This window comes from Drosophila subobscura, chromosome E (assembly GCF_008121235.1).
Source record: "Drosophila subobscura isolate 14011-0131.10 chromosome E, UCBerk_Dsub_1.0, whole genome shotgun sequence".
Classification (NCBI taxonomy): domain Eukaryota; kingdom Metazoa; phylum Arthropoda; class Insecta; order Diptera; family Drosophilidae; genus Drosophila; species Drosophila subobscura.
The window spans coordinates 8689237-8701228 of record NC_048531.1 but is presented as its reverse complement, the minus strand read 5'-3'; the positions used below and the strand labels follow the sequence as shown (position 1 = coordinate 8701228).

Sequence of the window (11992 nt, the reverse complement as noted above, 5' to 3'; positions counted from 1 at the left end):
CTTATTTTAAAAATACATCTTAGTCTTAAATCATTTTCCTCTACTTTGATGTTCTATTGAATATAGCCAGCTAGTTAGGATTCTCAGAGCTAAAACTATAATTGTATCCGAAATATCAATAAATTCTCCAAAAGATGGGCTAGTTTTCATGACTTCCTTATGTCATAATATTTCCAAATGAAGTTGAATTATCTATAATCTGCAAAAATTCTTTGATAAGGCTCTGCAACAGAGATTGACTTAATATAAGTTTTAATAATTAATACGAGATAATTAGTTTAGAACAACAAATTTGCTGTTAAAACTAGCAGTTGTTGGCAATTTTTGTAGTTTTCTATTTCGAGAATTCAGCTGTTTGTTTTCTGCCAACAAGTTGGCAGCACTGCCGTAGACTTTTAAAAACAGGCACCAAAAACTATTAAACGTGAATTTTGAAAGGCGCGAAAGTTTAAGTGGCAATTTTTATGTTTTTCTAACAATCAAAAATGGACAGCAATGTCGATAATCTTATTTGTGAAGACTTGCTTCCATTTATAAGTACATAAACCAACGTTTTATTTGCTGCAATTCCAATCAATTACATTCCCGCTCAACAGCACCAACTAAAAACTAAAACACTAAAACACTTAGGAGCTACGAAGAAAACATATCAACTGCGGCTTGGTTGGAGAAGGGGCACGAATTTTGGTCTCAAGCACTTAACTTAGCTAAAAGCAAATCCCATGCGGGTGCAGCTGCCGCTTATGTGGCGAAGAGGCACCTGTAGAGCATGTAGAGGATGCCAAAGAGCCAGATGCCCTTGTAGACCTTGTCCACCACCCACATGCTGAAAGATCGAGAAAGATTGAGATCAGTGGATCATTCTCTTTGCAATTCCAAAGTACACTTACACTTTCATGTGACGACGGGCCGCTGGAATGGACTCGTCCGACTCCTTCAGGATGAGGCGACGGGCGCAGAGCACGCAGTTGGTGAAGTAATCAATCAGATCGAGTTCGATCTTCTCTATTACATATGTTTTGCGCTCTCTGTTGTTCATCAGCTTCCGCAGCTTCACAGCCTCCGAGTTATCGAAATTCCACACGTTGTTCGCATAATACTCGAACACCTCGAAGCCCTTGAAGATGCGATTCTGGACGCGGCAGAGGACGGGCGGGTAGCGCAGCAGCCAGAGCAGCGCATCCACAAAGAGGGCCGGCAGCCATTGGAAGAGGATCATGCAGATGTAGTGCACCCAGTAGTTGGACTTCATGGATCCGCCCGGGTACCAGGCCACGCCGTTCAGCGGCACCTTGTTCTCGATGACCCAGCGGCCGAGCTCGATGATCTCAGCCCAGGACACCTTGATGTCGTTCGAGGAGGTCATGTGGGCCACGCGGTTGGTGGTGTCGGTGCCCGCTGTGATGTTCCTCCAGCTGGCCACCAGAATGCCATTCACGGCCACGTCGACGGGCAGGAAGTCACCGTATCCCGAGGACTTGCAGTACATGGTGCGGATGACGCCCTTGCCAGCGCCGATGAGCAGTCCCGTCGGCCCATTGATGTTGTCTGTCCAGCCGGGAATGGGCTCCTTCCAGATGGGAATCACGATCGAGGGGCGCAGAATGACGGCTGGCAGCTCGTCGAACTTCTCCACCACCAGTGCCTCGGCCAGGGACTTGGTGTAGGCATACGTGTTGGGTATGTCGCCCAGGACCTTCTTCTCAATGGTGGCCACCTCGTCGTCGGACAGCCACTCGCAGGCCTGCATCACCTTGTGTGGGTCTGCGGGCGGATCGTAGGGCTTCTCGTACAGCGTCTTCACGTGCAGGTGGCAGTAGGCCGTCGAGCAGTAGGCGAAGAACTCCAGTTGCTTCAGGCTGCCAGCCAGCTCCAGCATGTACTTGGTGCCGCGCGTGTTCATGAACACAGCACTACGCAGCGGCTCATCGAAGCTGGTGAGGAGGATTGAGGTTTAGTCAGGGAGCCCAGGGAGGGGCTACGCTCTGGTCCACTCACCGCACTGTGGCCGCACAGTGGTACACGATGGACACTTCCTCGCGCAGCGTGGCCAGATCCTGCTCGGAGATGCCCAGGCCGGGCAGGAGAACATCGCCAGCAATGGCCACCACCTGCTGCAGGATGCGCTCCTCGCCGCGTTGCTGCTTCACCTGGTCAAACAGCTGGAAGAGGCACACACGAACATATGCAACGTGGCATTATGAAGGTAAATGAGGCAATGAATTTTCATTGTTTCCCGATGCTTACCACATTCTGGAATATATCCTTGATGCGCTCCTGCGGATCCTTTCCCTTCTTGGGGCGAATGAGCAGATAAATGTGTTTCAGTTCGCCACACGAGCTGCGGTAATTAATAATTGTGCATCATAAGCAACGATTAATATTAATTGAGGTGCGCCGTGCGCCGTGCGAGGCCATAGCAGCACCCTGCGACCTTTCGACCCCCAACGCCCACTCACCGTAGCAACTTCTCGACCAGCACCTTGCCCAGGAAGCCAGTGCCTCCTGTGATGAACAAACTGCGGCCCTTGAAGCACGCTGCAATGCGATCCACTTCGTTCTCATCCACATCGCCTATGGTCGCCAGGTCATCCTTCTCGTAGACAAACTTCGGTTTCGCGGTCATCTCTCTGTCTGTCATATATGGAAATGGATGGAAGCCTCGTCACGTAATTGTCACATCACAGCAATAGCAATAGCAATAGCAATAGCCACAGCCAAGTGCACTTTTAATTTCATTTGATCTTGGTCATAAAGTTGTCCAGGCCAGTTACGATTATGTGGCAACAACCAGTCTGACTCGGACTCGGTGGCCAGGCGACAAACGCAGAGCAGAAAAGCGCTGCCACTCCGCCGGCCACACTCCGTTGGCGTTGTCCCCAATCCGCGCAGAGAGTGTCAACCGCGCAGTGACCATCGAGTGGGCAAGCGAACCGACAGACGCCGATTTTGAGTTACGGCACTTGGGCGATTGCCACATTGCCACATCTAAGCCGCATGCCACACCGCTGGCTGATATGAGCCATGAGCTTGCCTGCCACTGCGCTCGAGCGGACACGAAAACCTGCCCTGGGCGCCATCACTGGCGTTGTTGTGTCCTTCAAGTTGTTGTTTTATAACGTCAGTTCGATCGAAAGCCGTTACTCCACTGACACATTGACCCACAACAGCAGCAGCAACAGCAGCAGCAGCAGCGGCAGCATGCGGCAATTGGACTTAACGTACTCGGACCCTGGACCCACCCTGTGTGATATTATCACAATAATCTGCCGCAATGAGCAATGAGAAATGGGATAACTAATAATGCGAAACGCCTACCTATCGCCGCTCCACTTGCTACTGAAACTTGACACTGAAGCCCGTACTCGACTCGGACTCGCACTTGGCCATACAAAACGAAAACGAAAACGAAACTTGGCTTTAATTTGAGATCTACTTTTTTATGGCCAGGCTACACAACTTTTGATGCAATTCTGTAAGCGACTTGAATGTCTTGGAGCCCCCGAATAAAAGGCGTTAATGGCTGTAGCATTGGCAGAGCGACAACGACAGTGGCCACAAGAATGGAAAAGCCCCCGGGGGCCAGGCCAAGATCAAAACAATTAAGCTGCAGACCATGCATATAATTCCGCGTATAAAACCAAAGCGACGCGAGAAGCGAACGCGAGTTTCGAAAGTGAAGCCCAAATTCCAGACTGGGCTGAGAGGGCTGGCTGGAGGCTGGTTAGCCAGCGATTGCCAGACAAGATTAGACGTGTGCCCGTCTTGTTGACCCGCTTGTCTCGCGTTGCTCGATGTAGCAATTATTGCAATTTCAGATCTACAATCTGTTTGCCATCATCGGAACTTTCCTAAGGCAGGAAAACGTTTCCATCTTTTGCATCTGAGTCAGGCATACCATTGTGCCAGTCATGACGCCAAGTCTAGTGGCGGGGATCTAGCATTTATTGCAGTGGTTATTGTTGGTGCAGCAAATGCAGTCAACAGCTGCAGCCGCTCGAGCAGAATGTCAGTCACATGAGGGGGTACTCGAAGTGGCACTGCGATTTCAGGAGTTGGAGCCAGGAGTCCGCCTAGTCGCAGCCAAGAAACAGTTTCGTAATAGCCGAAAAATGCTTTCTGCTCCGCGTGTGTCTCTTTTCTTTTGGCCACGGTTGGGCAACCAGTTTTTGTTTGGCCCGAACAGAGATGTCAACGATGCGATAAATAAACAAGGAGTGGAAAACTTAACTTATTGGCTAATTGAACTAAAAGTTTAATGGGTTTTCTTTCGTATCAAAACAGCTAAAACTAAGCCAAGGACATTGCTCTTAGATTTATGATTCTACACATTGGTTCACGCGCCTTTGAACTGGTCCTAAATGTTATGCAGAATTGTGCAAAACAAAGTAATTAATCAGCCGATAAATGGATGACAATTATTAATAACTACACAATTATTAAAGCAAGAAACAGTTGACACAAACCCTTTGGCCCGACAAAAAATACACACAGATAGATTCAGTTACGGATGCGGATACTTCTTCTGGGTGTTGAGGTTGACCTGCACACACCGAATGCTAAACACAAACTGATCAGATCTGGCTGCCGCATTCACAGAAAGAGTCGTGCACTCGACACAAACTTAATAGAAAATAAAACGAAAACAACTTTGGGCCAAACTATAAGTTTGTATGAAGCTTGTTAAAGCACAGACACACAGAGCCGCACACAGATGGAGATGGAGATGGCGATGGAGGGGCCACAGAGATCTACAGAAACTAGCCAGGCACACAGACAAACCCAGAAGAGAGCCACTCAGAGAGAGGGAGAGAGCAGACTGACACACGAACGTGTAGTATGCAAAGAGCGTGCAATGAGAGAGCGTTCTTCCCCCCTGAGCTGTGCCGCTCCACTGTGCAGCAGCGCCAACAGTCAACGGTCAGAGGTTTCGACTACTGTGCGGCGTTTTCTCACCTGCCTCTGACTCTGACTCTGCTCGAAGAAAACGGTCAACGTTTAGCTGCTCAGCGGCTGCATTTTGCATTGGATGCTCACATCCGGCATGCCATGCACTCAGAACATGATGAAACTGCTGTGCCAAGCGCTGGTTGCGCATACGCAGTGTGTGTGCTCCCCTCCGTATAGGGAAATCGTCTTAAATCTGCGGCCGCTTTAGCTACTGAATCCGAACCAATCTGACACGGCCCGATCCGATCCGACCCGGTCCGCTCCGGCTTTATGGCCCGCATAAATCTCCATTGCGCTGCCCATTAATTAGACAGAGTTTGTTAGTTACAGTTGTTGGGCAAATGCGCGCCATTCGGCACACAGTCATAAATTAAATTCGTTGGATTGGAGCTACGCAGTGGATTGGACAGAAAGAAGAGCAGACGAAAATTTGACAATGGCATTGACATCGAAATATCATCGCGGTGTGGCTTTGGTTTTATTTTTAGCCAGGGCTAATCAAAACAGAAGGAGAGCTCTCCGAAGCATTAGTTACCCTTGGCAACAACATTTGGCAGTTTATTTATATGTCAATTGGCATTACATGAAGACTGGTTCCATCTTGAGAGAAGTTCAAGTCATTTGAGTGTCTATAAATTGAAGAATTTGCTGAATTTGCATTGAACAAAAGCCCAGCCATGTATCGTTTCGGTTGTCAAGCCGCACAGGGACAGTGTCTCCAAAGCGGAGTTGTTTAACAGTTGCTTTGCATACAATTGATTCAAAGTCGACCTCAGCTCAACTCTTCGTCTGAGGGCAGCCGCAGCAGCAGCAGCATCTTGGCCAGTAACTGGGGGACTGGCACACATCGGAGAGCGTGGCTTGGTCAAGAAACCGCATTGAACTTGAGTTGATTTTTACGATCGTCATTTCTGTTTCCTCTCCCAGTGACTTTGGTTTCGTTTTCCGCAGCTATTTATGCAAATGAAGCCATCAGCATGGGCAGAGATAAGTGTTCGAACGGGTTTCTATTGATTTTGGGCGATCGTTAAGTGAGAATCGGACAGGCAGATACACAACAATGACAATGGACCCGACACATTTCTGCTCCATCATGCGTACTGGACAGAGTCATTGATAAAACGGGCATAGTAAAACGAATAAACGCAGACACACACAGAGACTTGTCTTCAAAACTTTGGGCTTTCAAAGTGTGGCCGTAATTACAGACTTCCGCCTTTGAACAGTTTCACAGCCCCACCCAAAAGGAGGGGCCCGGTACAAGGACAGACAGGGGGACAGGGGAACATGGGCATGAAGGATGCCTGCCACAGGCGCCACAACGTATCCCGTTACACGGCCATAAAGCTCCATAAACGATGCGACCGAGGGCAAATTATAACGCATACGGACACGTAGACGATCCACTCGCCGATGGCTAATTGGACATGCCAGGCAAGGCGAGGCAGCCCCTGCCCCTGCCCCTGCCCCTGCTCCCACCCTAGCTGTTTGCTGCTGGTCCTTCTGGAAGCTGCCTTAAACTTAAAAGTGGGCGTAACATAACAATTGTGGGCGATTTGCATACAATTTGGAGCTCCGGTGGCCAGCAAACTGGCGTCAAAATGTTGCTACGTCATTCTGGTTTTTTAGCTGTTGCTGTTGTTGCTGCTGCCACTGAATGTTGAATGAAGTACACTAATAAGCCAACACGCCACGGCACACACAATGCTGTGGCCGGCCAGTGCCTTTGTCTGTCTGACAGCACTCAGTGCACTGCGGGGTGTGGGGAGGATGCATGACAGTCATGACAAACATATCAGAGCGAGGGCAGACCACAGACCACAGGCGGACAATGTCAAGGTCTCCCTCCCCCAGCGCTGTTGTCGCAGGTAATCTGCATTTAACCAGTCAAAAAAGTCCATTCATACTGCCAACAGATATCCCAGAAGAGCATGCAATTCCCATTCTAACGAATTCCCATTCCGCTCCCAAAAGCTGGGCCTGCCGCCGTTCGGGCAACATGTTGCTGCAACACTTGTTGCTTGCGCCCACACGCACCAGCAACAGCAGCAGCATCACTTGTCCATTGTGTCCCACAAAAGGACACCATATAAAACAGGATGTTTCGCCAAACATTGGCACAGAATCGTTTCACATTCGCCCGGGCAACAAGTGTGTGTTTGTGTGTGTGAGTTTGTGGCACCAAGAGTCGAGGACGAGCGGAAAACCATTTCCAGTTTCTAGTCCTCCAGAGGCAGCCAAAAGAAAGGTGGGTAGCCCATAGCCGTAGCCTCATTACTGTGAAATTTGAAATTAATTGCAACAAAAAAGGCGTTGCGGCTGCGGGGGCTAATTGCACAAAATCTATTGAACTTGAAGACAGGCAACAGGAACAGCTTTCGAGTGCGACTCTGAGTCCAGTTCTTTAATTAGCCAATTAATTGACAGAAATTCAGTTGCATCTTGGTACGACTGGCCCTTGACAATAAATTTAGAAGATTAACCAACAGAAATATGAATTCTTTCTAGAAGATATTTCCAGTGGCTGTCGTTTTTCTAATTAGTAAAAATATCAGTGCATTTTTTGTCAGCTTTTACAAGTAATTTAAAGAGACTTAAAGTCTACGAAATCGTTCACATGGATAAAAGCCTCTGAGGGTAGTTTTAGATTCTGAAATTGGCTCATTAAGGTTTTAACTTAACTATTTATAACAAGTTGGTTTATTTTATTTTGTTCAGACTGACATTTACCCACTAAACGCAACCCACTGAATTCCAAATATACATTTAATATCCACTTCAGCATAATTTTTGCTAATTACCCAGTCAAAACGTAAGGCAGCACAATTATAATTTTCATTTCTCGAACTTTGTGGGGATTTTGAGTTGTGTGGGGAGGGACGTGTGCAGCACCCCCACTTATGAAGGAACGGGAGAAAGGGGGGTGTAGTGTGCATGCACACACTCCCTCTGCCCACTCCCGCCCCCCCTTACTACGAATACACGATACACGAGAGAGTCAAATAGTCAGCAACCTCAAGCGTCGTTTTGGTTAATGAAAGCAAATTGAAATGTTTATGACTGCACTTTGGTGGCAAGTTAAGGGGCAAGGGACACGGCAGACAGTCGCAGCTGAAGCCGCAGAGCGTCCCTAGATTTTCATTTGCATTCACACTTTTGCCACAGAAGGTTTACATATGTAGTACATATATGAAAGGGTGCTGACGGTAGACAGGAGAGAGAGCTTCGAGAGCCGCAGAGCTCTCTGTTCCACAGTTTTTGATTTACGAGTGTCTGTGGCAGTGGCTCATCTCATAGCAGCTCATCTCGCCCTGTCTCAACTCACATCTTATCCGGACAAGCGGAATGGCCCGCGAGTATCATTTGTCTTGGCACTTGTCCCACCTGACAAATGTTTTTTAAATGCTCCCAGCAGCAGGACGACTCGGCCCGTGCTGTCGCAGGAGCCACTTCAAAGGTATCCCATGTCGCATGTACTCTCATATGCCATGCAAATCAGGTTACACCTGTCCCAAAACAACAAAGTCTCATCCAACATATCGATGGCTAAGCAAATTAACGAGCGCGTTATTGATATGCCAACAGCAGCCAGCATCCAGCTCCACTGTTCCACTGTGTGGGGGAAGGAATGAGGAGATCGCACACAAGGCACACACTTTTAGTCGTATAACTCGTAGCGGCTCATATTTATGAATTTTAAATGCACATTTCGGCATCGCAAATCAATCAGACATTTGGCAATTGCCGACTGTCTACCCACTTCACAATCGTTGACTCCTGCCTTTTGGAGTGTCTGTCTGTCTGTCCGTCTGTCCAGAAGTGCGTCATGTCATTGCTTGCAACACATTTGGCCATTCGGTGCCTGTCTTACTGGCTGGCTGTTGGTTTATTGCAGCTGGACCCTTGAGTACGTACCCCCAATGTTGCAATCTCAAAACCACAGCGAGAGATCGTTGCACTTGCAGTTGGCCATTGCCCGTGGCCATTGTTGAGGTGTGAACAGCTATTAATTGGTCAAATTTGTAACCAAATTGTAGCTGCGAGGCTGCCTGAATACCAGCCCTGATTGAGCGCTCAACTCAAAATTAAGCAAGTACAGAGACGCAGACACAAACTCCGACAAAATGTATGCTAATGCTCGGTCCGCTTCGGTTGCGAAGTCCGCTGCTCATCAGCCAAGTTGGAGGTCAAGTTTTTTCGTTGTTCTGTGACAAGTTTTCTACTTTAAACTTCGGTCTACCCACAAAACAGAGCAATCAAAATCACCGAGTCACCGAGTCACAGAGAGAAGTCTTTTGGCAGAGTGCTAATGTGGCCCCCTGGCTGGCCAAAGGTTTTACGTGTGCGGCGGCTGCTCATCATCTGCTCATCATCATGATGATGTGGAAGGGTCTTTGCCTTTGCCATGCACATGCATCAACACAACACCTTCTCGTTCAGTTGAATGCCACTCAACGGATCGGTTGGCCATAAGCAGAAGGGGGTAACAGCCACAGCCACACGCACAGGCACAGGAACCATCGTAATAACACCGAGCACTGAGCACTGAGCACCGTCACCATATCCAAAAGCCATAATCATTTGCATCTCTAATGGGCTGTGCTGTGGCATCCTCCGGACGTCATACATCAACACCCCCATCCACACCCACTGGCAGTCCCTTTGGTTAGCGCCTCTTGTCTTGGCCAACAAGTGTTAATGCCTGTAAAGCCCCCGCCTCATCCACTTCGCCTGATGTTTCGGTTATGTGCGGACTCCTATTGCTGTGCTGTGCTGTGCTCTGCTGTGGCTTTAATGTGGTTGGTTAACTTTTAACAGGCAGTTGTCCAGCCATAAATATTATGATGGCTAATTAGCGGGACACTTTGCCTGCAGTTGGGGGAAGATGTATGTATGTAGGTGAAGACATCTTCTGGCCACGCTGCTGTTGGCCCCCGTAAGTAAGATGAACGTTCGGCCGCCGGCGTTAATGTGATTAAAAGTTGCAATAGATAATCCGCGATGGCATCTTGGCTGGCCAGCTCTTTGCTATTAATTAATCTCGACTCTTTCTTTGTTCGACTTTCAGATAGGATGGGCATCGCCCTGATGTTCCTGCTGGCGCTCTACCAGATGCAGTCGGCCATCCACAGCGAGATCATTGAGTCGCCCAGCTTCGGTGCGAATGCCCTGCTCGAGTCGGACCCGGATGCGGATCAGGGGGCTTCCAGGCTGCAGCCGGGGGAGGAGGGGGAAATCCGGCCAGAGGCGGGAGACCAAACGGAGCTGGAGTTTCGGTACCCCATCTCGGCCATTGGCATCGACTATGCCAGGAATTCGGTGATTCTGCGCTTCCAGAAGCACGGCCGCAGGCAGCGCCTTAAGCTCGATCCGGAGCTGGAGGCCAAGCGCAGGTCCCTGCAGGACAACTTCATGCACTTCGGCAAGCGGCAGGTGGAGCAGATGCCGCCAGCAGAGAGCTATGGCTCCGATGGGGAAGGGGGTGTGGGGAAACGGTCCGGCATGGATCGCTATGGCCGCGATCCGAAGCAGGATTTCATGCGATTCGGCAGGGATCCGAAACAGGACTTTATGCGCTTCGGCCGGGATCCCAAGGAGGATTTTATGCGTTTTGGCAGGACTCCCTCGGACTTTATGCGGTTTGGCAGGACTCCCTCTGACTTTATGCGATTCGGCAGGACTCCCTCGGACTTTATGCGATTCGGGCGGACTCCCTCGGACTTCATGCGCTTCGGCAGGACTCCCTCGGACTTCATGCGCTTCGGACGTAGTCCTCACGAGGAGCTGCGCAGTCCCAAGCAGGACTTTATGCGTTTCGGCCGGCCAGACAATTTCATGAGATTTGGACGCTCTGCATCTGCCCCGCCAGAGTTTGAGCGCTATGGGAAGATGGACTCGAACTTTATGCGCTTTGGCAAGAGCGTCAATACGGCTGTGGCGCCCGCTGCAGCTGCTAACGAGTCGAACCAGACAAAGACGCAGACGTCCAGCAACCAGCCGGGCGAACGGAGTCCCGTGGACAAGGCCATGACCATTCTGTTCAGGAAAGAGGAGCAGCAGCAGCAGCAGCAGTTGAAGAGCGGACAGGCAGCGGATAGCTCGGAGGATGGGAGCGTGGAACAAGAACAGTTCTACGCCCAATAGATAGACATATTACCCCTCCATAATTGTGGCTCTATGTAAATATTAACTGACAAGACGCGGCTCGCTCGGAATGTAATGGTAATGATAATGATATGAAATGTAATGAAATTAAGGAAAATACTCAAAATACGTATAGCCTTTGCCCTCTTCCCTCGTCGAACACTTGATAAATGCCTAGGGTGTGAATTTTTAATGGGGCTGGATTAAAAATTCACCACGCTTTGATCTGATCAAATTAAAAGTTGGCACTCCCCACACCTACATACTAGCTATAAATACACACCTAATCGAGTATATATGTACTATATGTATAGTTTAGTTTGAAATGCATTGAAATGTTGTGAACAAGTCCTTTTCGAATCAAAATAAAGAAATGTCAATGATAAATGTCAATGTGTTCAGTGGTCAAAGTGGTTGAAGGGCGGCAAAAAGCACAACATCGTTCGTTCTGCTTTGCAATATTTGTCACATTTCCTGTTTTCAAGGATCTGGCAACGCTGCGCCACTTGTTGATAGAGATGGAAGTGAGTCACGAGAGAGGGAGGGCCTCGCCTGTTTTGGGTATAACGTTCGTGCTGTTGTTGTCGCCCACATACAATAACTTGACTTTTTTTGTTCAAACCTTATTTCATAAGCAATGCAATTAAAAAGAAGTCCGTAAAAATACGCAATTTAGTAGAAAATGTAATCATTAATAGGATAAAATTATGTGCTTAGTGCTGAGGGTCCTAGCTAGCTAGCAATGTTTAGCCGAATATCAAAATCGAGAATTATGAATTCCGATCAACAAGCAACACCTATAACCCATTGTCGACCAGGTGGTAATTTCCACTTTCTAACGAAAACTATTTTATTTGAAGAATGTTTTGGGCATTTCAGATGAAAGATATCGTTGCCA

General features: G+C 48.5%; 2 protein-coding genes across 3 annotated transcripts; one reads left to right on the top strand and one right to left on the bottom strand.

Moving 5' to 3' along the window:
- Positions 1-525: 525 nt before the first annotated feature.
- LOC117891355 (putative fatty acyl-CoA reductase CG5065) lies at positions 526-4564 on the bottom strand. Of its 2 annotated transcripts, none has more exons than XM_034796790.1 (6): positions 4467-4564; positions 2460-2638; positions 2248-2341; positions 1999-2162; positions 891-1934; positions 526-826 (listed from the first exon to the last, which is right to left on the bottom strand). In XM_034796790.1, the coding sequence occupies exons 2-6, from the start codon at positions 2624-2626 to the stop codon at positions 742-744; spliced, it is 1554 nt and encodes a 517-aa protein (XP_034652681.1). In that variant the 5' UTR covers positions 2627-2638; positions 4467-4564; the 3' UTR covers positions 526-741. The 2 variants fall into 2 exon arrangements, with proteins under 2 accessions (XP_034652681.1, XP_034652680.1); XM_034796789.1 differs by lacking the exon at positions 4467-4564 and adding an exon at positions 3007-3011 and having other exon boundaries at positions 2460-2626.
- A 2505-nt stretch (positions 4565-7069) lies between these two features.
- LOC117891527 (FMRFamide-related peptides) lies at positions 7070-11484 on the top strand. The gene is made up of 2 exons (XM_034797027.1): positions 7070-7198; positions 10019-11484. Exon 2 carries the CDS (start codon positions 10024-10026, stop codon positions 11092-11094), a length of 1071 nt encoding a protein of 356 aa, XP_034652918.1. The 5' UTR covers positions 7070-7198; positions 10019-10023; the 3' UTR covers positions 11095-11484.
- Positions 11485-11992: the final 508 nt, after the last annotated feature.

Excerpts from the sequence above, each read along its gene's own strand:
- LOC117891355 (XM_034796790.1), bottom strand. The coding sequence starts at position 2,626 with ATGACCGCGAAACCGAAGTTTGTCTACGAGAAGGATGACCTGGCGACC. Across the intron at positions 2,342-2,459 it reads CTGGTCGAGAAGTTGCTACG|CTCGTGTGGCGAACTGAAAC; the intron begins GTGAGTGGGCGT and ends TAATTACCGCAG. Across the intron at positions 827-890 it reads GCCCGTCGTCACATGAAAGT|CATGTGGGTGGTGGACAAGG; the intron begins GTAAGTGTACTT and ends TCGATCTTTCAG.
- LOC117891527 (XM_034797027.1), top strand. The coding sequence starts at position 10,024 with ATGGGCATCGCCCTGATGTTCCTGCTGGCGCTCTACCAGATGCAGTCG.